The sequence below is a fragment of the Pan troglodytes genome, chromosome 20 (assembly GCF_028858775.2).
Source record: "Pan troglodytes isolate AG18354 chromosome 20, NHGRI_mPanTro3-v2.0_pri, whole genome shotgun sequence".
NCBI classification, from domain to species: domain Eukaryota; kingdom Metazoa; phylum Chordata; class Mammalia; order Primates; family Hominidae; genus Pan; species Pan troglodytes.
In genome coordinates this window covers 21,176,007-21,201,973 of record NC_072418.2, presented here as the reverse complement: position 1 = coordinate 21,201,973, position 25,967 = coordinate 21,176,007, and the positions used below count along the sequence as shown (strand labels likewise).

Below are 25,967 nucleotides of genomic sequence, written 5' to 3'. Positions count from 1 at the left end.
GCTGGGATTATAGGCACATGACACTATACCTGGCTAATTTTTGTATTTTTAGTAGAGAGGGGTTTCACCATGTTGGCCAGGATGGTCTCAATCTCCTGACCTTGTGATCCTCCCGCCTCGGCCTCCCAAAGTGCTGGGATTACAGGCATGAGCACTGCACCCGGCTTTTTTTTTTTTTTTTTTGAGACCAGGTCTTGCTCTGTCACCGAGACTGGAGTGTAGTATTACAATCTTGGCTCACTGCAACCTCGGCCTCCCAGATTCAGGTGATTCTCCTGCCCTACCCTCTTGAGTAGCTGGGATTACAGGCATGCACCACTATGTCCAGATAATTTTTGTATTGGTAAAGACAGGGTTTCGCCATATTGGCCAGGCTGGTCTCGAACTCCTGACCTCAAGTGATCCACCCGCCTTGGCTTCCCAAATTGCTGGGATTACAGATATGAGCCACAGTGCCAAGCCAAAATCAAACTTTTCAGTGGAAGCCAAGGAACATTTACGAGGGTCTTAGAAGGGGTGGGGACTATAGATTGAGGCCAAAAGGGACTTGGCTGGCCCCTGATGTTTTGTATACACTGGACTTGAGATAAGAACATGTTTTTTTGTATGATGAAGGGAGAGGATAGAAAGTTATGCGAACATTCAGTCTGCCCAGAGATGGCGACTTTGGGGGGTCGGGTTTGGGGACTGGAAGGCTTTCTCTGCCACTTTTTTCCATTTCATTTCCTTTTTTGTGTGTGTGATAGGGTCTTACTCTGTTGCCTGTACTGAAGTGCAATGGCGTGATCACTGCTCCAGCCTAGCAACAGAGCGACTCCATCTCAAAAAAAAAAAAAAAAAAATAGGAAAACCACCTAATGAGACAGATTTATGTCTAGATATGTCCATAATTACATTAAATACCAATAGACCGAATTCCCCAGTTAAAAAACAAAGATGGAGCCGGGCGCAATGGCTCATGCCTATAATCCCAGCACTTTGCAAGGCCGAGGTGAGAGGATTGCTTGAGCCCAGGAGTTTGAGAACAGCCTGAGCAATGTAGCAAGACTCCATCTCTACAAATAATAAATATAAAAAAAGTAGCTGGGCATGGTGGTGCACACCTGTAGTTGAAGCTACTGGAGAGGCTGAGCTGGGAGGATTGCTTGAGCGTGGGTGATTGAGGCTGCAGACTCATGATTGTGCCACTGCACTCCAGCCTGGGCCACACAGTGAGACCTTGTGTCAGAAAGAAAGAAAGAAAACATGAACCAAGGAGAATTGGTGTGTAATTTTTTTTTCTTTTTTGTTTTTGAGATGGAGTCTAGCTCTGTCTCCAGGCTAGAGTGCAGTGGCGCAATCTCGGCTCACTGCAACCTCCGCCTCCCGAGTTCAAGCAATTCTCCTGCCTCAGCCTCCTGAGTAGCTGGGATTACTGGAGTGTGCCACCATGCCCAGCTAATTTTTCTGTTTTTAGTACAGACGGGGTTTCACCATGTTGGCCAGGATGGTCTCGATCTCTTCACCTCGTGATCAGCCCGCCTCGGCCTCCCAAAGTGCTGGGATTACAGGAGTGAGCCACCATGCCCAGGCTTGGTGTGCAATCTTAACAAAGTGCACTCTAAGGGAAAAATGAAAGAAGTAAAGAGGGGCACATCTTAACAACGAAAGGTTCAGATCGGGCCTGGCGCTCTGGCTCATGCCTGCAATCCCAGCACTTTGAGAGGCTGAGGCAGGTGGATCACCTGAGATCAGGAGTTTGAGAACACCCTGGCCAACGTGGCGAAACCCTGTCTCAACTAAAAATACAAAAATTAGCCAGGCGTGGTGGCGGGTGCCTGTAATCCCAGCTACTCGGGAGGGTGAGGCAGGAGAATCACTTGAACCCAAGGGGCAGAGGCTGCAGTGATCTGAGATCTTGCCACTGCACTCCAGCCTAGGCGACAGATTGAGACTCCATCTCAAAAAAAAAAAAAGGTTCAGTTCACCAGGAAACACAATTGCAACTCTACATGCAGCCAATGATATGGCCTCCAAGTAGAGTAGTCTTGTGTTTTTGTTTTTGTTTTGTTTTGTTTTGTTTTTGAGATCGAGGTCAAGAGTTTGAGACCAGCCTGACCAATACAGTGAAACCCCGTCTCCACGAGAAATGCAAAAATTAGCCAGGCTTGGTGGCTGGTGCCTGTAGTCCCAGCTACTCCAGAGGCTGAGACAGGAGAATTGCTTGAACTTGGGAGGCAGAGGTGGCAGTGAGCCGAGATCGTGCCACTGCACTCCGGCCTGGGCGACAGAGCGAGATTCTGTCCCCCCCCCCCAAAAAAAGGGAAAAGTAAATATAAGTAAAATGTTTGCCTGCAAATATCTGTTCAGTGAGTGCCAGCCATTATTATTATTGTTGGTGGTGTTATTTTATAGTTTATTTTAGTAGCTTATTAATTTATAATAATAATTATTACTATTATTTTAGAAACAGCGTCTTGCCTTGCTCAGGCTGCAGTGCAGAGCTTTGATCATAACTCACTGTAGCCTCGACCTCCTGGGTTCAAGGGATCCCTCCCACCTCAGCCTCCCATTTAGCTGGGACTACATTTTTAAATTTTCTGTAGAGGCCAGGTGTGACGGCTCATGCCTGTAATCCCAGCACTTTGGGAGGCCAAGGCAGGTGGATTACAAGGTCAGAAGTTCAAGACCAGCCTGGCCAACATAGCGGAACCCCCCCATCTCTACTAAAAATACAAAAAATTAGGCAGGCATGGTGGCAGGTGCCTGTAATCCCAGCTACTAGGAAGGCTGAGGCAGGAGAATTGCTTCAACCTGGGAGGCAGAGGTTGCAGTGAGCCGAGATCACGCCATTGCACTCCAGCCTCACTAGACTCTGTCTCAAAAAAAAAATTAGTCATGTGTCATGGCAGGCGCCTGTAATCCCAGCTACTTAGGAGGCTGAGGCAGGAGAATCGCTTGAACCTGGGAGTCAGAGGTTGCAGTGAGCCCAGATCGCTCCACTGCACTCTACGTGGGAGACAGAGGGAGACTGTGTCTCCAAATTAATTAATTAATATTCTGTAGAGGCAGGCTCTCACTGCGTTACCCAGGCTTAGGTTGCCCGGGCTGGAGTACGGTGACGTGATCTTGGCTCGCTGCAACATCTGCCTCCCGGGTTCAAGCGATTCTCCTGCCTCAACCTCCCGAGTAGCTGTGATTACAGGCATGTGCCATCACACCCGGCTAATTTCTGTATTTTTCGCAGAGACAGGTTTCACCATGTTGGCCAGGCTGGTCTCGAACTCTTGACCTCAGGTGATCCATCTGCCTCAGCCTCCCAAAGTGCTGGGATTACAGGCGTGAGTCACCGTGCCCAGCCGAGGCTTGTTTCTTTTATTAGTATTGTTGTTTAGTGCAATTCCTCCTGCCCCTGTAACAGAAATGCAGATGGATGAGCAAGAAACCCCACTGTGCAGATACAGACATAGGGGTTCAGGTAGGTTATAAAAACAAAAAAGTTAAAAAATAAAAACAATTAAAAACTGGGGTTCAGTGATGGATGGGGAATAGTTTAAGTCCCTAAGATCCTGGAGTCACCCAGGGATTATTTCATGCCCCTTCCCAGTTAATTTTTTCTCTTTTTCTGTTTTTGAGACTGGGTCTTGCTCACTGCAACTTCCACCCCTGGGGTTCAAGCAGTCCTCATGCCTCAGCCACCCCAGTATCTGAGATTACAGGCATGCACCACCATACCTGGCTAATTTTTGTATTTTTAGTAGAGACGGGGTTTCACCATGTTGGCCAGGCTGGTCTAGATTTCCTGACCTCAGGTGATCCACCCACCTCGGCCTCCCAAAGTGCTGGGATTACTGGCATAAGCCACCGCACCCAGCCCTCCAGGTGATTTCTTACATAGCTCTGCTATGCTACCACCTTTAACCTCCCTTCCTTCCTCAGTGATTTCCGTGAGACCCCACCACTACCTTTTGTGGCAGGCACTGTGCAAGCCTCAGAGCTATAACAATGAGAAAGAACAAAGCCTTCCCAGACTTTGGGGCTCTGCCAGTGTAGAGGGCAAGGCAGAGGTAAATCAAAGCAGTGGCTCACGCCTATAATCCCAACAGTTTGGGAGGCCAAAGTGGGAGGATTGCTTGAGCCCAGGAGTTCGAGACCAGCCTGGGCAACATGGGGAAACCCCATCTCTACAAAAAATGTAAACATTGGGCCCGGCGCGATGGCTCACGCCTGTAATTTCAGCACTTTGGGAGGCCGAGGTGGGCAGATCACAAGGTCAGGAGATCGAGACTATCCTGGCTAACACGATGAAACGCTGACTCTACTAAAAATACAAAAAATTAGTCGGGCATGGTGGCAGGCGCCTGTAGTCGCAGCTACTTGGGAGGCTGAGGCAGGAGAATGGTGTGAACCTGGGAGGCGGAGCTTGCAGTGAGCCGAGATTGCGCCACTGCACTCTAGCCTGGGCTACACAGCGAGACTCTGTCTCAAAAAAAAAAAAAAAATTAGCTGGACATGATGGTGCACCTGTGGTCCCAGCTACTCAGGAGGCTGAGGCAGGAGGATTGCATGAGCCCAGGAGATAGACGTGGTTGCAGTGATCTGAGATCGTGCCACTGCACTCCAGCCTGGGTTTCAAAGTAAGACCCTATCTCAAAAAAAAAAAAGGCAGAGATATAAGTAAACTAGTTTGGGAAGCCGAGGCAGGCAGATCATGAGGTCAGGAGTTCCAGACCATCCTGGCCAACATGGTGAAACCCTGTCTCTACTAAAAATATACAAATTAGCTGGGCATGGTGGCGGGTGCCTGTAGTCCCAGCTACTCAGGAGGCTGAAGCAGGAGAATCGTTGGAACTTAGGAGGTGGATGTTGCAGTGAGCCGAGATCGCGCCACTGCACTCCAGCCTGGCGACAGAGAGAGACTCTGTCTCAAAAAAAAAAAAAAAGAAAGAAAGAAAGAAAAAAAAAAAGGCCAGGCACGATGGCTCACGCCTGTAATCCTAGTACTTTGGTACATCGAGGTGGGCGGATCACGTGAGGTCGGGAGTTTGAGACCAGCCTGACCAACATGAAGAAATCCCGTGTCTACTAAAAATACAAAGTTAGCCAGGCACGGTGGTGCATGCCTCTACTCCCAGCTACTCGGAAGGCTGAGGCAGGAGAATCGCTTGAACCTGGGAGGCAGCGGTTGCGGTGAGCTGAGATCGTGCCATTGCACTCCAGCTTGGGCAACAAGAGTGAAACTTCTTCTCAAAAAACAAAAACAAACAAACAAACAAAAAACCCAAGTAAACTAGTTATGAAGTGGACGTTCATCAACTTCATTGTGCCAAGACAGCTAAATGGGGCACCTGGTCTTGCCTTGGGGAGGTCTGGGTGGGCTTCCTGTAGGAGGTAACCTGGGAACTCCAACCTTAGAAGTGATCTCCAAAAAGCCAGTTACCACCTCCATGATAGCTACCTCCAAAAGCTGGTGTCTGACTCATCCATCCATCCATCCATCCATCCATCCATCCATCCACCTACCCATTTATTGAGCTTCTATAGATGCCAGGCATGGTTCAAGGAGGTGCTGGGTACAAATCAGGCAAAAATCTCTGCCAGGATGAAGCAGAGTGAGGGATGGTCCCTCCAACCACAAGCAAAATAATGACAAGATAATTCTGGAAGGAGTAACTGCTAGGAAGGAAATAAAACTGAGTGAAGGAAGGAGAAGTGTCCCGGTTTCAAAACAAGATCCACAAAAACTTAGCTAATCAAGGATGCCACCTTCTTCCCGGGCCATGGGGACCTTATCACCCTCCAGCAGACAGTGCATAGAGGAGGAACTTCTCCCAGTGGCCCTGCTGGCTCAGTCGCCTGCGCAGCAGTAATTGAGCGCCTCCAGTATGCACCAGGCAACCTTCTAGACATTAAACTGTGTGGGGGATGGGAGGGAGGTTTCCGTATGCCTTTGGGCACGTCACTCCTCCTCAGGCCCTCAGGTTCACTTCTGTAACTAAGGCTTCAGGATGGGTCATTCAGCAACCCCAGAGCTGCCCTGCCCGTCAAGCTTGAACTCTTTAAGGAAATAACATTTAGAGCGGACTGTGCCCCCAGCAGCCCCCAAGGTGAGAGTGCATAGATGGGGGTGTTTATCCCCATTTCGCAGATGATCAGGATGAAGCTCAGAGGAGAGGCAGGAGTCGCACAGGCTGCGCGATACTGACCCATGTTGGGGTCCAGCCCAGGGTCCCCCGCCCCCGCCCCCGCCCCCGCCCCAGCCCCAGCAGCCGGGAGGCTTCGGTCCCTTTAAGAACGCCCCGCGGAGCCAAGCAGGAAGGGGGAGGTGCCAACGCCCGGGACGGACGTCTGCACGAGCCAACGGGTGCGGCAGTCGCGGCAGCGGCGGCCAATGGGCACGGCAGGGGCGGGGCCAAGCGGCCGAACCTGGTTCCCGAGGCGCGGCGGCCGCGGCTGGGGGCGGGGAGGGGGGCGCAGGACCCCAAGTGGGGGTCCCGGAGCCAGAGGCAAGTGTCCTGGGGTGCTGGGGGCGCTGTGCCTGCCGGGCCGCTGCCCTGGCCTAGGCTGGTCCGGGGGCTAGCGCGCCGGGGGCTGCGGCCGATGGGCGGGGCGAGGGGCCGCGGGGGTGGCGAGCCGGGGGGCCACGGGGGTCGGGGGTGCCCGAGGGGGCGCGGCCGGGCGGGGGTGGCCAGGGATGGGGGTCACTGGGGGCAAAGGGGATCCAGTGGGGGGGTCCCGATGGAGGCGTGCAGGGCTAGGGGCGCCCGAGGCGTGCGGGGGTCGGGTGCCCCAGACTGGTGGCGTCAGACAGGCGTGGGTCGTTGGGGGCCTGGGTCGCGGCTTGACTGAGGGCCCGGCCGGGGCTGTGGGGCGTCAGGAGGGCGTGGGGTGTTATGGGATCGGAAAGGGGGGGCGTCTGGGGACACTGGAGTGTTTACGGCGAGACGGAGCGGCTGTGGGGGGAGCTGGCCCGTGCTGGGGGCGGTGGTGGTTGGGGTGGGGGGTGGGACGGGAGGCCGAATTGTGCGGGCGCGGGGAATTATGGGGGTGGGGGCTGGGAGGGTCTCTGAAAGTGGGGCTCCGAGCCCGGGAGGAGCAGGCAGGTGAGGGTTAGGGAGGGGATGCGGCGGGCTGGTTTGATGGCTGTGCCACACTCTTCTGAGCTTGGGGCCTGGGGGACGGAGGGGTTGGTTATTGGTTCAGGAGGTCTGGGGCAAGGAAGAGGCTGTAGAATGTGGTGGGACCTCGACCACTCCTGGAAAGGAGGCGGCTTTGAGGGGGTGGGACCTAGGCCTGATGAGAGGAGGATGGTCTCCTGGGGAAGGTTTTGGGCCAGGGTCCCTGATGTTGGGGTTGTGGGGGATAGTGTTAGATTCAGGGTGTGGAAGGAAAAAACGCTTGGGGTTTCTGGGTGATTACAGTTGGTGCTTTTGGGGAGGGTCTCCCCTTTGGAGAAGAGGCTGGAGGTGGGAGGCCCTGGTAAAAGATTCAATTTCCCCCAGTGGCCCTAGAGGCTCTAAAAATGGCTTCCCTAAGGCCTCGGAGGCTGTCCTCTCCACAAAAATCCCAGCACCCCTCGCTTAGCTTATAATCAGGCAAAGCCACAGGGCCTGAAGCCCCAGGTTCAAATCCTCCTTTGGCCTTTGGCTTTCTCTGTGACCTTGGGCAAATGCCTTTGCCCCTCTGGCCTGTTTCCTGTTCTGTAAAATGTTGGGGGGAATCTTCCCTACTTCCTGGAGTATTTGTAAACATTAAATAATAATTAGCTCTAATAATGGCTAACACTATTTGAGCCTGATGCCAAGGGCTTGATGCATGGGTTAATTTCTCCCAACAAGCTGGGGTTGTTGTTACACCCACTGTATAGATGAGGAAACTGAGGCCTGGAGCCCTTGAGTTACACAGAAAGTGATCGGCAGTGTGGGGAATCAGTACAGCGGAGACTTTGAGGGGCTGTGTAGGATTCTGACCCACATCTCTGCCCCCCACTTCCAGGGCCAATTCCTGTCCCCCCAGCAGCATGGCATCGTGTGCTGAACTCTCTGAGCCCTCTGCCCCACTGCCCGCCGGGGTCCCACCGCTCGAGGACTTTGAGGTACTGGATGGGGTTGAGGATGCAGAGGGGGAGGAGGAAGAGGAGGAGGAAGAGGAGGAAGAGGATGACCTGAGTGAGCTGCCACCGCTGGAGGACATGGGACAACCCCCGGCGGAGGAGGCTGAGCAGCCTGGGGCCCTGGCCCGAGAGTTCCTTGCTGCCATGGAGCCCGAGCCCGCCCCAGCCCCGGCCCCAGAAGAGTGGCTGGACATTCTGGGTAAGGAGCAAAGGTGGATCAGGGTGCCCTTGGCCCTGGCCCTCTCGTCCCCTGAGCCTCATTTCCCCATCTGTGCTGTGAGGGTTGGAAGTCACGTGGTCACCACTGTGATCACCAGCCAGAGGCAACTACTGTAGATGCTTCACATTGATGTACTCTATCCACTGACTCACACACATGCACAATGTGCTGTGTCCCCGTTTCCCAGATCTGCTAACAGTGGCTCAGAGAGGCTGAGTCACCTGCCCAGAGCCACACAGCCAGCACGCCAGGCGCTGGCAGCTCCTAACCCCATCAATGCATCTTTTTTTGGCATTTGTCTGACACATGCTTGGGCTCTGAAAAATGTGTCCTGAGTGCACGCCAGCCTGGGCAACACAGCGAGACCCCAACTTCCAAAACAAAAAATGTGTTCTGGGGTCAAGTGGATCAGAGGAATGTTATTTTGTTCAGCCTTCTGGTTGGTTCACAGTAGTGATAGTATTGTAAATGCTCAGAGCAATCCTACAAGAAGAAAACTACATGAGCCCCCACATGTTCCCCCCAACATACCCCATCACAGCAACTGAAAACAAGAGAAATGTTAGTTTTCTGTGGAAGACGTCTTGCTACTAGTATAGTACTGATATCTAATATACCAAATAATGCTGGTGCCCATGCAAATAATAAGATATCATTACCACTATCGATTGTAATAACAATAGTATAGCAATAGTATCCAATCATATTGACACTGATGGAACAGAAATATTACTAAATATCACCACCACTACTGATAAAAATCTTACTACTTTTTTTTTTTTTTTGAGACAGAGTCTGACTCTGTCACCCAGGCTGGAATGCAGTGGTGCGATCTCAGTTCACTGCAACCTCCGCCTCCCAGGTTCAAGCGATTCTTCTGCCTCAGCCTCCTGAGTAGCTGGGACTACAGGTGCCCACCTCTATGCCTGGCTGATTTTTGTATTTTTAGTAGAGACAGGGTTTCACCACATTGGCCAGGCTGGTCTCGAACTCCTGACTTCAGGTGATCCACCTGCCTTGGCCTCCTAAAGTGCTGAGATTACAGGTGTGAGCCACCACACCTGGCCCCTAATTTTTGTATTTTTAGTGGAGACAGGGTCTCACCATGTTGACCAGGCTGGTCTCAAACTCCTAACCTCAAGTGATCCTCCTGCCTCAGCCTTCCAAAGTGCTGGGGTTACAGGTGTGAGCCACCATGCCTGGTCATTTTTTATTTTTTGTAGAGATGGGGTCTCACTATGTTGCCCAGGCTGGTCTCAAACTCCTGGGTTTAAACAGTCCTCTCATTTCAGCCTCCCAAAGTTCTGGGATTACAGGCATGAGCCACCATGTGTGTCCTTTGCTTAACTTCTAAATTCATCCCACTTGGTGCTGTGGTGGGGACACTGTGTCACAGGGGCTCTGCTAACCAAGGGTCCCATGAGCACCTCATTTCATGGCTGGGTAAACCGAGGCCCAAACATCTCAGGGCAAGGATTTCAGCCTGAGGGCTGTTTGTCCTCTCTGAGCTTTGGTTTTCTTTCTTTTTGAGGAGGGTGGGGAGACTGGGTTCTTGCCATTTTGCCCAGACGCTGGCCTGAACTTGTGATTCTCCCACATTGGCCTCTCAAATAGATGGAAACTCGGCAAGTCTCAGTTTTCTTAAAAAAAAAAAACAAAAAAACAAAAAAACCAGACCAACCATTGTTCACTGAGCTGGTCTCTAGCACCAGCACTGTCACCCTGAAGTCTGTCCCATCCTGCCCAGTGTCCTGCACGTGGGGTTCCCCACTCTGGTGGCAGAGTGGCCACTGGAAGTTTGGTTTGTGCCCCAGTGTTGGGCCAGCCCCCTCTGGACAGCTAGTGGGCAGAGCTGAGGGTAGGAGTGGGGGCTCAGGGGAGCGGGTGCCTGTTTCAGCTGCCAGGTGACAGGCTGCATGTCCCTGGACCCTGGCAGGGAACGGGCTGTTGAGGAAGAAGACGCTGGTCCCAGGGCCGCCAGGTTCGAGCCGCCCGGTCAAGGGCCAGGTGGTCACCGTACATCTGCAGACGTCGCTGGAGAATGGCACACGGGTGCAGGAGGAGCCGGAGCTGGTGTTCACTCTGGGTGACTGTGACGTCATCCAGGTGCGGGCTGGGGCGGGACAGGGCAGGGGCGAGGGGCGCGCCTTGCTGGGTCTGAGTCTGCCTGACCGCTGGCTATCCTCACGCACCCCAGGCCCTGGATCTCAGTGTCCCACTCATGGACGTCGGGGAGACGGCCATGGTCACTGCTGACTCCAAGTACTGCTACGGCCCCCAAGGCAGGTGAGAGTCAGCCACCCTTAGGTCTCTGCAGGTCTCAGGAGGGGGATGGGTGGAGTGGGTGTACCCCTCGGCTCACCCCATCTACTTGCCCATTTTATAGACAAGAAACTGAGGCTGGGTGAGGTGGCTCACACCTGAAATCCCAGCACTTTGGGAGGTTGAGGTAGGAGGATTGCTTGAGACCTGGAGTTCCAGACCAGCCTAAGCAATATAGACCGCATCTCTATACAAAAAAATTTAAAAATTAGCTGGGTGTGGGCCGGGCGTGGTGGCTTACGCCTGTAATCCCAGCCCTTTGGGAGGCCAAGGCGGGCGGATCATGAGGTCAGGAGATCAAGGCCATCCTGGCTAGCACGGTGAAACCCCGTCTCTACTAAAAATACAAAAAATTAGCCAGGCGTGGTGGCGGGTGCCTGTAGTCCCAGCTACTCTGGAGGTTGAGGCAGGAAAATGGCGTGAACCCGGGAGGCGGAACTTGCAGTGAGCCAAGATCGCACCACTGCACTCCAGCCTGGGCAAGAGAGCAAGACTGTCTCAAAAAAAAAAAAAAAAAAAAAAAAAAAAAAAGCTGGGTGTGGTGCACACCTGTAGTCCCAGCTACTGAGGAGGCTCAGGCAGGAGGATCACTTGAGCCCACATTTTTGAGGCTGCAGTGAGCCAAGATTGCACCACTGCACTCCAGCCCGGGCAACAGAGTGAGAACCTGTCTCTTAATAAAAAGGAGGAAAACCGAGGCTTAGGGAGGGGAACTCGTTCGTCAAGTCCCGCAGCTCCAAGGCGGCAAGTCACTTCCCCTGCACTTTACTGAGGAGGGAATGACGGAGGGCAGAGGGGCGACAGATCGGGGGCTTGAGCCAAGCTCACTCCTTCCTAGCCAGCCCAGCGGGTTTAGGGGTCACCAGGTCTGAGTGCTGCCCCTGCCTGCTCCCACCCAACTAGCAGGAGCCCATACATCCCCCCGCACGCGGCCCTGTGCCTGGAGGTGACCCTGAAGACGGCTGTGGACGGGCCTGACCTGGAGATGCTCACGGGGCAGGAGCGCGTGGCCCTGGCCAACCGGAAGCGGGAGTGCGGCAACGCCCACTACCAGCGGGCGGACTTCGTCCTGGCCGCCAACTCCTACGACCTCGCCATCAAGGCTATCACCTCCAGCGCCAAAGGTGACCGCCTGGGTCAGATCTCCACCATCTCCCCTGCAAAGGTGTCCACTCCGTGCCAGAAACTTCCAGCCCCAGAGAGCCTCAGACTCAGAATATTCTAGAATAGCCCAGAATATGGGTAGATCCCCAACTGCCCCTAACTTAGGGCCTGTTACAGACTCGTGGTATATCCCAGACCAGTGGAGTGTTGTAGAATGCAAGTGGATATGGGGATGGGGTGACCATAGACAGGGCCAGTTCACATGCACCACAGGCTAGGCCTTCGCTTGCTTAAGTCTCCATCTTGTAGCTTCCTCAGGAGAGCCCCAGGAAAGCGTGGCCCTTGGTCCGGGGTTAAAATTGGGGAAACTGAGGCCAGAGAGGCAGCTTCTGCAGAGGGGTGGGTGCCAGGGTGTCTGGTGGCATGGTGACGGCTGCCGTGGCGGGCACTGTCTCCCAATAGTGGACATGACGTTCGAGGAGGAGGCACAGCTCCTGCAGTTGAAGGTGAAGTGTCTGAACAACCTGGCGGCCTCGCAGCTGAAGCTCGACCACTACCGCGCGGCCCTGCGCTCCTGCAGCCTTGTGCTGGAGCACCAGCCAGACAACATCAAGGCTCTCTTCCGCAAGGGCAAGGTAGGCCACACCGGGGTGCCAGGCCGGGTCACTCAGCCTGGGGTATACGGGGTGGTCCCCAACCCTGCATTTGAGAAAGGCATAGGTATATAAGCCAGCTGAGCTCTGTGGGGTGCAGGTGGAGAAACTGAGGCCCAGACGGGTGCAGGAGTGTGGCCTGGTCACAACAATTCATTGGCTGAGGCCAGAATTTGATCCTTGAGTCTTGGGTCCCCAACCTTTGGCCCAGTGTTTTTTGTTTGTTTGTTTGTTTGTTTCTTGAGACAGAGTCTCACTCTGTCACCCAGGCTGGAGTGCAGTGGTGTGATCTCAGCTCACCACCGCAACCTCCTCCTCCTGGGTTCAAGCGATTGTCCTGCCTCAACCTCCCAAGTAGCTGGGACTACAGGTGCGAGCCACCACACCCAGTTAATTTTTGTATTTTTAGTAGAGATGTGGTTAGCCATATTGGCCAGGCTGGTCTTGAACTCCTGACCTCAAGTGATCTGCCCGCCTTAGCCTCCCCATGTGCTGAGATTACAGGCCTGAGCCACCGTGCCCGGCTTGGCCCAGTGTTGAAACCTCCTCACATAGAACCTCCATGGGTCCCAGTTTTACTCAGAGTAAAGTGGAATCCTAGTCACAGCCCTTGGGGCCTTGAGTTATCTGGTCTTCCCCCTCCTGCTATCACTTCTCCTACCTCACTTTCTGCTTCTCTCCATCCCACGTGGCATTCTCCCTTTCTGCTGTCTAGCCAGGCTCTCTCCACCTCAGGGCCTTTGCGTAGGCATTGCCGACTGTCTGAGATGTTCCTGACAGGCAGCACGTGGAGGTGACATGCCTCTTGTCCATCTACCCTACTCGAAGGTGGAGATTTGGTCTGTCTTGCTCACTGCCGAATCTCCAGCCTTGCAAACAGGGCCAGGTACATAGTAGGTGCTCAGTAAAAGTCCTGGCAGAGGCCAGGCACAATGGCTCATTCCTGTAATCCCAGCACTTGGGATTACAGGAGGCCAAGGCAGGAGGATCGCTTGAGCCCAGGCATTTGCGACGAGCCCAGGCAACATAGGGAGACCCCCTTCTCTACCCAAACTCTACAAAAATTAGCTGGGTGTGGGGGTGCAGGCCTGTCGTCCCAGTTGCTCAGGAGGGTGAGGATGGCTTGAGCCCCGAAGGTCAAGGCTGCAGTGAGCCTTGATCACACCACTGCACTCCAGCCTTGGCAGCAGAGCAAGACCCTGTGTCAAAAACAAAACACAAGAACAGAAAAAAAAGTTCTGGCAGAACATAGGGTGAATCTGGCTTGTACAGACTTGACCTTCATTCTCACCCCCTTTTCTGTTCATCCTCACAGCCTCACCCCTAGGTGGGGCTTTCAGTACCTTTTAGCAGTTAACGAAGGAAACTGAGGCACAGATACTGGCTCACCTGCTGTGTTTCTGAAAAGCCTGAGGTGGGGCTCCCTCCAGCTGGGATTTATTAAGGACATACTGTGTGCAGAGTTCTGCAGAGAAATATGAAGAGGGAGAAGATGCAGTTCCTGTTTTTGAAGCCTTTGTTCTCAACCTGGGGGTAGTATCCTCCTGGGGGCAGCAGGAGTGGCTGCTTGTGTAGCTTCATACAAGTTTGGACCTGCTGGTTGAAGGTGATAGAAACCCACTCAAACAGGTTCAAGCAGAAAGGAGGGATCGATGGCTCATGGAACTGCCAAGTTTGGATTAGCTGGCTTCAGGCATAGCTGGATCCAGGCACTCACAATATTGTGGGGATGCTGTTTCTCTGCTCTGACCTTCCCTCCTGGGCCGGCTCCTCTCTCAGGGTGACCATGATGCTCCCCCCTCCCCCCTGGAAAGTTCCAGATTTCCATCTTCTACCCCCTCCTTTTTTTTTTTTTTTTTGAGACAGAGTCTTGCTCTGTCACCCAGGCTGGAGTGCAGTGGCACAATCTCGGCTTACTGCAACCTCTGCCTCCTGGGTTCAAGTGAGCACATCCAGCTGTTTTTTGTATTTTTAGTATAGATGGGGTTTCACCATGTTGGCCAGGCTGGTCTTGAACTCCTGACCTCAAGTGATCCACCTGCCTTGACCTCCCAAAGTGCTGGGATTATAGGCGTGAGCCACTTTGCCCAGCTCCATCTTCTCACCTTAGCAACCCATCTCCCATCGGCACCAGCATAGTGCAGGCTGGATCTCATTGACTCATTTGGGTCATGTGCCTGGTCCTGAATCATTCACTATGGCCAAAGCTTTGGAAACATCAGGGCCAGGTGTGGTGCCTCACGCCTGTAATCTCAGCACTTCGGGAGGCCAAGGTAGGAGGATCATTTGAGCCCAGGAATTCAAGACCAGTCTTGGCAGCATAGTGAGACCCCATTGCTACAAAAATTTAAAAAATAATTAAGGGCTGGGCGTGGTGGCTCACGCCTATAATCCCAGCACTTTGGGAGACTGAGGCAGGTGGATTGGTTGAGCCCAGGAGTTCGAAACCATCCTGGGGAACATGGCCCTGTCTCTAAAATAAAATAAATAAATAAGTAGGCCTGGAGCGGTGGCTCATGCCTGTAATACCAGCACTTTGGGAGGCTGAGGCAGGTGGATCACTTGAGGTCAGGAGTTTGAGACCAACCTGGCCAACATGGTAAAACCCTGTCTCTACTAAAAATACAAAAATTAGCCGGTGGTGGTAGGTGCCTGTAATCCCAGTTACTCGGGAGGCTGAGGCAGGAGAATGGCGTGAACCCGGGAGGCAGAGCTTGCATTGAGCCAAGATCGTGCCACTGCACTCCAGCCTGGGCGAGAGTGAGACTCCATCTCAAAATAATAATAATAATAACAATAGTAATACTAATTTTATAAATAAATACATAAATAAATAATTCGTTGGACATGGTAGTACACGCCTGTAGTCCCAGCTCCTCGGGAGGCTGAGGCTGGAGGATTGTGTGAGCCTAGGAGTTTGAGGCTGCAGTGAGCTATGATCATGCCATTGCACTCCAGCCTGGGTGACCGATCAAGACCCTGTCTCTAAAGGAAAGAGAAAAAAAAAAAAAAACAACCTCTGGAAGCATCCATTCAGCCTCTCGCCAGTGGAGGTGGTGAGGGAGGAGGCAGCGAGGTGGGTGCCTAGATCTGCAGCTGAGACAGGAAGAAGGAGCATGTTGCGGGGGCCAATGCCAAGCTAAGTGTGCACTGATGGAGTTTGAGGGCTAGGAGAGCAGTTTGGGAGTGGCTGGAACCCAGGGATGTTGCCAGAGCTCCATTTGGCACTTGTATGAGTAGCCAGGAGCCTGGCTGTTTTTTTTGTTTGTTTGTTTGTTTTTGAGACGGAGTCTCACTCTGTCGCCCAGGCTGGACTGCAGTGGCGTGATCTCGGCTCACGGCAAGTGCTGCCTCCTGGGTTCACGCCATTCTCCTGCCTCAGCCTCCTGAGTAGCTGGGACTACAGGCACCTGCCACCATGCCTGGCTAATTTTTTTGTATTTTTTAGTAGAGACGGAGTTTCACCATGTTAGCCAGGATGGTCTTGACGTCCTGACCTCTTGATCCGCCCGCCTTGGCCTCCCAAAGTGCTGGGATTACAGGTGTGAGCCACCGCGCCCAGCCTTTTTTTTTTTTTTTTTTTTTGAGATGGAGTCTCGCTCTGTCGCCCAGGCTGGAGTGCAGTGGCACGATCTCGGCTCACTGCAAGCTCCGCCTCCTGGGTTCACGCCATTCTCCTGCCTCAGCCTCCCGAGTAGCTGGGACTATCAGGCACCCGCCACCTCGCCCAGCTAATTTTTTTTGTATTTTTAGTAGATACAGGGTTTCACCGTCTTAGCCAGGATGGTCTTGATCTCCTGACCTTGTGATCCGCCCGCCTCGGCCTCCCAAAGTGCTGGGATTACAGGCATGAGCCACTGCGCCCGACCCTTTTTTTTTTTCTTTTTTTAAGACAGGGTTGCACTCTGTCACCCAGACTGGGGTGCAGTGGTGTGATCTCGGCTCACTGCAACTTCTGCCCCCTGGTTCAAGCAATCCTCCCACCTCAGCCTCCTGAGTAGCTAGGACTACAGGTGCATGCCACCACACCTGGCTAATTTTTGTATTTTTTGGTAGAGACAGGGTTTCTCCATGTTGGCCAGGCTGTTTTTATTTTATTTTATTTTTTGAGATGGAGTCTTGCTCTGTTGCTCAAGCTGGAGTGCAGTGACACCATCTTGGCTCACTGCAACCTCCTGGGCTGGATTTCTTGAAGGACAGTGAGGCCCAGGTATGGGTCCAGAGTGATGCCACCCCCTTCCCCTTACAGGTGCTGGCCCAGCAGGGGGAGTACAGTGAGGCCATCCCCATCCTGAGGGCAGCCCTGAAGCTGGAACCTTCCAACAAGGTGAGCAGGACAGGGGTGCCCTGGGACTTGCTCAGCTGGGAAGTCCCTCCTGTGGTCTGCCCCAGGTCTTTCTTGCTGTGGCTCTCTGTTGTGTTCCCACCTGGGCAGTGGCATGGAGTAGGTACCTGAAGGGTCCTGGTCAGCTTGTGAAGACCCTCATGACGGCCACACAGGCAGTCTGGGCTCTCACTCCTCCAGCAGCTGAGGGCACTGCCAGCCTGCTCCATGCCAGTGTCCTTGGCCTTCCTTCCAGAACCTTTTGTCTCCTGGCTACCTTGTGCTCTGCGCCATCAATTGGCTCCCTAGGAGGGATGGGGTCAGCAGCCCTGACTTTGCTAAGCCCAGAAAGGGGCAGATGGGACCCCTATGTCCCAATGGTCCCACCACCCAAACAGCCTAGGGTCCCAGTAAGGCAGAGCGCCAGTGATGACAGGTTGGCCGCTGCGTGTTCTCAGCTTCCCCTGCCTTCTGCAGACGATCCACGCAGAGCTCTCAAAGCTGGTGAAGAAGCATGCGGCGCAGCGGAGCACGGAGACCGCCTTGTACCGGAAAATGCTGGGCAACCCCAGCCGGCTGCCTGCTAAGTGCCCTGGCAAGGGTGCCTGGGTGAGCTGGGGCACAGAATGGGCAGGGGCTGTGTGCAGGGCACGCCTAGCAGAGGGATTTTATTTTGCATACATGGATGTCCTCGGAGACTGGGCCGTCCTGGGCGATGCAGGGGACGTGGAGAGAGCCCAGCCCTGTGTGATCATGAGTGGAGTCGAAGGTGGAACTCAAGCTGGAGGGCTGGGGGTGGACTATGGAGCCTCTTCCAGGGCACGAGGGGCGGTGTCCTGGAGGAGGGGCCATTTGATTTGGGTTTTGCTGCATGAGTAGTTTGCCAGGAAGTGGGAAATACATAGTCAGGCAATGATTTGTTGGGAGGTCTGTTTGGGCTGTGCTGGCAGCTGAGGCCCCAGAGGCCAGTCTTGACCTCCCTCCACCCTTCTCTCCCCTCCTTTTTATCCACAGTCCATCCCATGGAAGTGGCTGTTTGGGGCGACTGCTGTTGCCTTGGGGGGTGTGGCACTCTCTGTGGTCATCGCTGCCAGGAACTGACCACCTAGGTGGCTGCCACCCCCTCTGCACACCATGGACCCTGCCCTGCGCTCCCCAACTCCCCCAGGCTCCCTGTCCACTGCCCTCCCTGGTCTGGCCCCCTCCTCCGGGTTAGGGGAGCAAGGATTGGGGGTCGTGCAGCCCAGCCAGCAGGAGGGACTGAGGCCCTCTAGGAGGAAAGCCCAGAGGGAGGGGGCCCTCATTCCTTCAGACCCAGTTTTCCCCCACCCTCCTTACCCCGCTGGGCTAGGTCTCCGCCAGGGCTGGCCTCAGTTTCTCCTCAACAGGCCTGGGGGCAGCCCTTCCCCTGCCTAGTCCCCGCCTGAGTGCCAGCCCCCCGCCCCGCCTGCCGCCCCCTGTCCAGGTTCCCTCCCTGCCACAGTGAAATAAAGCGTCCCACCCTGCAGTTTCCACGGACTCCTGAGCTTTCTTCTCCCACTGTCTGGGGCTGGGCCAGAGACAGCCTGTGATGCATCTGGAGTCACACAGCATGGTGGATGTGGTTGAGCCAGCTGGAGCTGGGGGTCTCCTCTCTGGGCACAACACACTCGCTTTACAGAGGAGAAACTGAGGCATAGAGAAGTGGGGTGATGTAGCAGGGGCAAGTGGGTTGAGAGGTCTAACTCAGCTGGACTCTGGGGGTGTTACTGCCCAGCTCCACTCGTTACCCCAGCGTTCACTGTTTCCTCACCTGAAATCCAGGACCCCAGTGGGCCCTATCTTGAGGCTGCTACATGCGTTCTGTGGCATCATTGCTTTACCTAGTGGATGTGCTGAATTCAAAAGAGACAGATGGTAGGAGGATGACTTGAGCACAGGAATTTGAGGCTTTAGTGAGCTATGATTGCACCACTGCGCTCCAGCCTAGGCTGGAAGACCTCACCAGAGTGAGGTCTCTCTTTTTATTATTTATTTATTTATTTATTTTTGAGACGGAGTCTCACTCTGTCACCAGGCTGAAGTACAGTGGCATGATCTCTGCTTACTGCAACCTCCACTTCCCGGGTTCAAGCAATTCTTCTGTCTCAGCCTCCCGAGTAGCGGGGACTACAGGCGCACGCCACCACGCGCAGCTAATTTTTGTATTTTTAGTAGAGACAGGGTTTCACCATGTTGGTCAGGATGGTCTTGATCTCTTGACCTTGTGATCTGCCTGCCTAGGCCTCCCAAAGTGCTGGGATTACAGGTGTGAGTCACCGTGCCCGGCTCTTTTTTTTTTTTTTTTTTTTGAGACAGAGTCTTGCTCTGTGGCCCTGGCTGGAGTGCAGTGGCGTGATCTTGGCTCACTGCAAGCTCCGCCTCCCGGGTTCATGCCATTCTCCTGCCTCAGCCTCCCGAGTAGCTGAGACTACAGGCGCCTGCCACCATGCCTGGCTAATTTTTTGTATTTTTAGTAGAGACGGGGTTTCACCGTGTTAGCCAGGATGGTCTGGATCTCCTGACCTCGTGATCCACCCGCCTTGGCCTCCCAAAGTGCTAGGATTACAGGCGTGAGCCACCGCGCCCGGCCTTTTTTTTTTTTTTTAATAAAGAGGTGGGGTGTAGTGTCATGGCCTGTAATTTCAGCTCTTTGGAAGCCAGGGTGGGAGGGTCGCTTGAGCCCAGCCTGGTCAACATAGTGAGATTCCATCTATGTTTAAAAAAAAAGTGCGCCAGGCACAGTGGTTCCCACCTGTAATCCCAGCACTTTGGGAGGCCGAGGTGGGTGGATCACTTGAGCTCAGGAGTTCCAGACCAGCCTGCCCAACATAGTGAAACCCCATCTCTACTTAAAATACAAAAATTAGCTGGGTGTAGTGGCACATGCCTGTAATCCCAGCTACTCGGGAGGCAGAGGTTGCAGTGAACCGAGATCATGGGACTACACTGCAGCCTGGGCAACACAGGGAGACTTCATCTCAAAACAAGAGACAGATGGGGTCCAGGGGAGAGGATGTGAATGTCTGGATGCAGCCTGTGAGAAGGCACAGCTGGAGGCCCAGGAAGACCTCTCCCAGGGGATGTGTGTGCTGATATTTCAGCGATGGTAAGGGTCTACCCATGCAGGAAGCCGACAGCCCCAGGTCTGGGCAACAGCACACCCAGCACAAAGACCCTGGGGCCAGGTCTAGCCTGGTGCATTCCAGATGCATGAGGCTGGGTAGCCTGCAGAGCCATACCCTGCAGGGCTTCAGGGGCCATGAGGAAGGGCCAGGGTTGATGCTGGGAGGTTCCCTGATCCCATCTGGCTCTCCCAACTCTGGACTCTGGGAGCTTCTCCTATGATGCCGCTCACCAGTGCAGCCAGGATGGGCGGAGCCAGCATCGGGGCCTCTGTCAGCCCAGCACCCGCACCCTTTCTTCCTGCTGTTCCATCTTGCCCCCAAGAATAAGGGCATCCTTGAAAATAGACCACTACAGTCACCTCACCTGCATCTATCCCCTTACAGCCCAGGAGGGAAAGCTGCCTGCCACAGCCACCCAGGAGAAGTTGGTGCAGAAGGGAGGTTGGAGGGCCTCCCAAAGGCCTGGGACTCCAATCTACACCCCCACCTCACCCACTCACCCGCTTCTTCCAGGCCCTTGTTCTCTGGGTCACCTGGATGACTTGAGGCTGAGTGTGGCTTGAGGCTGTGCCCTCTTTCCAGTGGTTAGCCCCAGGTTCAGGCAGTTCTCCTGCCTGAACCTCCCAAGTAGCTGGGATTACAGGCATGTGCCACCACACCCAGCTAATTTTTTTTTTTTTTTTTTGCATGCCAGCTCTGTCACCCAGGCTGGAGTGCAGTGGCATGATCTCAGCTCACTGCAACCTCTGACCTCTGCCTCCCGGGTTCAAGCGATTCTCCTGCCTCAGCTTACCAAGTAGCTGGGATTACAGGTGCACGCCACCACACCTGGCTAATTTTTTTTATTATTTATTTATTTTTGAGATGGGGTCTTGCTCTGTCACCCAGGCTGGAGTGCAGTGGCCCAATCTTGGCTTACTGCAGCCTCCGCCTCCAGGGTTCAAGCAGTTCTCCCACCTCAGCCTCTCAAGTAGCTGGGATTACAGGGGCACGCAACCAAGCTTGACTAATTTTTTTTTTTTTGAGACAGAGTCTTGCTCTGTAACCCAGGCTGGAGTGCAGTGACATGATCTTGTTCACTGCTACCTCTGCCTCCCGGATCACGGTTCAAGCGATTCTCCTGCCTCAGTCTCCCGAGTAGCTGAGATTACAGGCACACGCCACCATGCACAGATAATTTTTGTATTTTTAGTAGAGACGGGGTTTCACCATGTTGGCCAGGCTGATCTTGAACTCCTGACCTCATGATCCACCCGCCTCGGCCTCCCAAAGTGCTGGGATTACAGTCATGAGCCACCTCGCCTGGCCTTTTTTTTTTTGAGACGGAGTCTTGCTCTGTCATCCAGGCAGGAGTGCAGTGGTGCATCTTGGCTCACTGCAACCTCCGCCTCCAGAATTTAAGGGATTCACCTGCCTCATCCTCCTGAGTAGCTGGGATTACAGGCGCGTGCCACCACGCCCAGCTAATTTTGTATTTTTAGTAGAGACGGAGTTTCACCACATTGGTGATTAACTTTCTCTTTCTCTCTCTCTGCTACCCAGGTCGGAGTGCAGTGGCACCATCTCAGCTCACTGCAAACTCCACCTCCCGGGTGCAAGGGATTCTTGTGCCTCAGAATCCCTATAGCAAGCCTGTAATCCCGGCACTTTGGGAGGCCAAGGTGGGTGGATCACCTGAGGTCAGGAGTTCGAGAACAGCCTGGCCAACATGGTGAAACCCCATCTCTACTAAAAATGCAAAAATCAGCCGGGTATGGTGGCATAAGCCTGTAATCCCAGCTGCTCAGGAGGCTGAAGCAGAAGAATAGGCTTGAACCCAGGAGGCGGAGGTTGCAGTGACCTAAAATCGCGCCATCGCAGTCCAGCCTGGGCAACAAGAGTGAAACTCATCGCCAAAAAATATATATATAGAACCTCTTGACTTTTCGTAATGCAAAGTCAACTTGTTTCCTGTTCATGTAGCACACAAATCCTTTTTTTCCCCCCGAGACGGAGTATTGCTCTGTTGCCCAGGCTGGAATGCAGTGGCCTGATCTCGGCTCACTGCAACCTCTGCCTCCTGGGTTCAGCAATTCTCCTGCCTCAGCCTCCAAAGTAGCTGGGATTACAGGTGAGTGCCACTATGTCCAGCCAATTTTTTTGTATTTTTGGTAGAGGTGGGGTTTCACCTTGTTGGCCAGGCTGTTCTCGAACTCCTGGCCTCGTAATCCGCCTGCCTCGGCCTTCCAAAGTGCTGTGATTACAGGCGTGAGCCACCACACCTGGCCAGCATACAAATCTTAAGATACAGAATTTCTTCAATCCAGGAGCTCCTAAGATATTTTAGTCTTGTTTTTTTCTTAGAGACACGGTCTTGCTGTGTCACCCAGGCTGGAGTACAGTGGCACCATCGCAGCTCTCTGCAGCGTTGACCCACCCCACTGCACTCAAGTGATTCTCCCACTGCAGCCTCCCAAGTAGCAGGGGCTACAGGCACGTGCCACTGCTCTCAGCCAATATTTTAGTCTTGAATTGCAGCCTAGACCTGGCTAAATGTGAGACTGATAGTTAATATTTCACTCACTTGTTTGATACACTTTTTTTTTTTTTTTTGAGACGGAGCCTCACTCTGTCGCCCAGGCTGCAGTGCAGTGGGGCGATCTCGGCTCACTGCAACCTCTGCCTTCTGGGTTCAAGTAATTCTCCTACCTCAGCCTCCGGAGTAGCTGGGACTGCAGGCACGTGCCACCACACCCGGCTAATTTTTGTATTTTTATTAGAGACAGGGATTCACCATGCTGACCAGGCTGGTCTTGAACTCCTGACTTCAAGTCATTCCCCCAACTCGGCCTCCCTAAGTGCTGGGATTATAGGTATGAGCCACTACTCCTGGCTGCTTGTTTGATAAACTTTTAAAAAAGCTTTATTAAAGGAAGGAAATGTCCTTCCTGGCCAAGCAAACTGCCGATGCCAATGTCTGGAGTTGAAATAGCCCCGCTGGCCAGGCGCGGTGGCTCAAGCCTGTAATCCCAGCACTTTGGGAGGCCAAGGCGGGCAGATCACGAGGTCAGGAGATTGAGACCATTCTGGCCAACATGGTGTCTCTACTAAAAATACAAAAAAATTAGCCGGGCATGGTGGCACACGCCTGTAGTCCTAGCTACATGGGAAGCTGAGGCAGGAGAATGGCGTGAACCCAGGAGATGGAGCTTGCAGTGAGCTGAGATCGCGCCACTGCACTCCAACCTGGGTGACAGAGCAAGACTCCATCTCAAAAAAAGAAAAAAGAAATAGCCCCGGAGCTGCCTAGAACATGCAAGTTATGACATGGTCCGGGGACGGGGAGGAGAGAGGCCCCGAATGGCCAGACTAGGAGTGTGAAATTGAATGTGGTTATTCACTCGGCCACTTCATCCTCAAAGGTCTGAGCTGGTTGTGGGTGGTGAGCTGGAGCATCCAGCACGTGTGACGCTGCAGTTGTGTTGAAGGCAATGGGATGCCTTTAATGGGTGGTGAAGGGTATCCCTTGTGGATGGCATAGCTGTGCAAGGTATGCCAGCTGGACCATGTGTGGTACCTTTGGAGAATGACGGGGATGGCTTTTTCTTTCATACCAAAGCATTTACTAACACCTTCCATGTACCTGGCCTTGAGCAGTGACTCAGGAGGGCCTTACCCGACTTGCCATGGGCTGTGAATTGGAAGTGAGCACTGCGGAAGGAATTTTGTATGTGTACGCGAGCTCACATTTCTGGAACACTTGAACAGGGCGAGCTACACATGTCCTTGTCTCATGTCATTGTCACAGAAGAATCAGGTAGATGCTGTTACACTCCCTGTTTTCTGGATGAGCAAACTGAGGAACAGAGATGGCAAGACGTGTCCAAGACCACACACGGGGTAAGGGGCAGGGTGGGGTCACTGCTTCCATCAGAAAGCTCACCAGGTGGACTATGTGTCCGGGGGGCACCCCAGGGTGATCAACTCACTTGCAATATTGTGGGTGACCTAGTTCTTTTTTTTTTTTTTTTTGAGATGGGAGTCTCGCTGTGTCACCCAGGCTGGAATGCAGTGGCGCGATCTCGGCTCACTGCAAACTCCACCTCCCAGGTTCACGCCATTCTCCTGCCTCAGCCTCCCGAGTAGCTGGGCCTACAGGCACCTGCCACAACGCCCGGCTAATTTTTTTGTATTTTTAGTAGAGACGGGGTTTCACTGTGTTAGCCAGGATGGTTTCGATCTCCTGACCTCGTGATCTGCCCGCCTCGGCCTCCCAAAGTGCTGAGATTACAGGCGTGAGCCACCATGCCTGGCCATGGGTAACCTAGTTCTTAAAAATTTCTGCAGACAAAGCCGGACACGGTGGCTCACGCCTGTAATCCCACCACTTTGGGAGGCCGAGGCGGGTGGATCACTTGAGGTCAGGAGTTCGAGACCTAGATGGTGAAATCCCGTCTCTACTAAAAATACAAAATTAGCTGGGTGTGGTGGTGTGTGCCTGTAATCCCAGCTACTCAGGAGGCTGAGGCAGGAGAATCACTTGAACCAGGAGGCAGAGGTTGCAGTGAGCCGAGATCGTGCCACTGCACTCCAGCCTGGGCAACAAGAGCAAAACTCCGTCTCAAAACAAAGAAACAAAAATGTCTGCAGACGGCCAGGTGCAGTGGCTTATGGCCTATAATCCTAGCACTTCCTAGCACTTTGGGAGGCTAGGCGACAGGATCTTTTGAACCCAGGAGTTAGAGACCAGCCTGGGCAACATGGAAAAATCCCATCTCTTCAAAAAATACAAAAGATTGGCCCAGTATGGTGGAGCATGCCTGTAATTTCAGCTACTTGGGAGGCTGAGGTGGGAGGATGGGTTGAGCCCAGGAGTTGGAGGCTGCAGTGAGCCGAGATCATGCCACTGCACTCCAGCCTGGGTGACAGAGTGAGAACTTGTCTCCAAAAAAAAAAAAAAAAAAGGCCAGGCATGGTGGCTCACGCCTGTAATCCCAGCACTTTGGGAGGCTGAGGCAGGCGGATCATCGGATCATGAGGTCAGGAGATCGAGACCATCCTGGCTAACACGGTGAAACCCCGTCTACTAAATATACAAAAAATTAGCCAGGCGTGGTGGCACGTGCCTGTAACCCGAGCTACTCGGGAGGCTGAGGCAGGAGAATCGCTTGGACCCAGGAGGCAGAGGCTGCAGTGAACCCGAGATTGTGCCACTGCACTCCAGCCTGGGCGACAGAGTGAGACTCCGTCTCAAAAAAAAAAAAAAAGAAACTTCTGCAGAGCATGCCAACGTCTGATAAGTTCTGCCTTATTTTTTCTGGGGTCTCATTGAGATCCACTGGGGAATCAAATGTAAAGTAGACGTGGAGAAATACTTTTTTTTTTTTTTGGGACCGAGTCTTGCTCTGTCACCCAGGCTGGAGTGCAGTGGCACGATCTCGGCTCACTGCAAGCTCCGCTTCCCGGGTCCAAGCTATTCTCCTGCCTCAGCCTTCTGAGTAGCTGGGATTACAGGCGTGTGCCACCATGCCTGGCTAATTTTAGTGTTTTTAGCAGAGACGGGGTTTCACCATGTTGGTCGTGGTGGTCTCGAACTCCTGACCTCATGATCCAGCCCCCTCGGTCTTCAAAAGTGCTGGGATTACAGGCGTGAGCCACTGGGGGCCTGGCTTTTTTTTTTTTTTTTTTTTTTTGGAGACAGGGTCTTACTCTGTCACTCAGGCTGGAGTGCTGGAATATAGTGGTGCGAACATAGTTCACTACAGCCTCAACCTCCCATGGGCTCGAGAGAGCCTCCCATGTCAGCCTCCGGAGTAGCTGGGACCACAGGGGTGCTCCACCATGCCCGGCTAATTTTTTTAATTTTTTAAATTTTTTTGTATAGAGGGGGCTTAGCCCTGTTACCCAGGCTGGTCTCAAGCCCTTGGGTGCAAGCGATCCTCCCGTCATGGCATCCCAAAATGCTGGGATTTTAGGTGTGAGACACCTTGCTAGGTCCTGAGTACTGCTCTTATTGCTGTTTCCTGTTTCCGAAGTGAATCCACAGAGGCTCAGAAGCAGGAGGTGCCTTTCACAAGATCACAGAGCGAGCTGGTTGGCCCTCCAAGCCAAGCTCCTCCCTTGGCCA

The 25,967-nt window shown here is 53.4% G+C and overlaps 1 protein-coding gene across 9 annotated transcripts; it reads left to right on the top strand.

Moving 5' to 3' along the window:
• Positions 1-5,921: 5,921 nt before the first annotated feature.
• On the top strand, positions 5,922-18,222 carry FKBP8 (FKBP prolyl isomerase 8). 9 transcript variants are annotated; one of them, XM_063800620.1, is made up of 9 exons: positions 5,922-6,086; positions 7,975-8,291; positions 10,249-10,418; positions 10,510-10,598; positions 11,541-11,758; positions 12,201-12,373; positions 16,641-16,718; positions 17,193-17,324; positions 17,730-18,222. In XM_063800620.1, the coding sequence occupies exons 2-9, from the start codon at positions 8,000-8,002 to the stop codon at positions 17,814-17,816; spliced, it is 1,239 nt and encodes a 412-aa protein (XP_063656690.1). In that variant the 5' UTR covers positions 5,922-6,086; positions 7,975-7,999; the 3' UTR covers positions 17,817-18,222. The 9 variants fall into 9 exon arrangements, with proteins under 9 accessions (XP_063656690.1, XP_016791011.1, XP_016791012.1 ...); XM_016935522.3 differs by having other exon boundaries at positions 5,948-6,086; positions 11,538-11,758; XM_016935523.3 differs by lacking the exon at positions 5,922-6,086 and adding an exon at positions 6,386-6,485.
• Positions 18,223-25,967: the final 7,745 nt, after the last annotated feature.

What these genes read in the sequence shown, in the direction of transcription:
- FKBP8 (XM_016935518.2), top strand. Translation starts at nt 7,021, where the DNA reads ATGGGGGTGGGGGCTGGGAGGGTCTCTGAAAGTGGGGCTCCGAGCCCG. An exon ending in AGAGTGGCTGGACATTCTGG is followed by an intron (nt 8,292 to 10,248) that starts GTAAGGAGCAAA and finishes GGACCCTGGCAG; the next exon opens with GGAACGGGCTGTTGAGGAAG. An exon ending in AGCTGGAACCTTCCAACAAG is followed by an intron (nt 16,719 to 17,192) that starts GTGAGCAGGACA and finishes TGCCTTCTGCAG; the next exon opens with ACGATCCACGCAGAGCTCTC.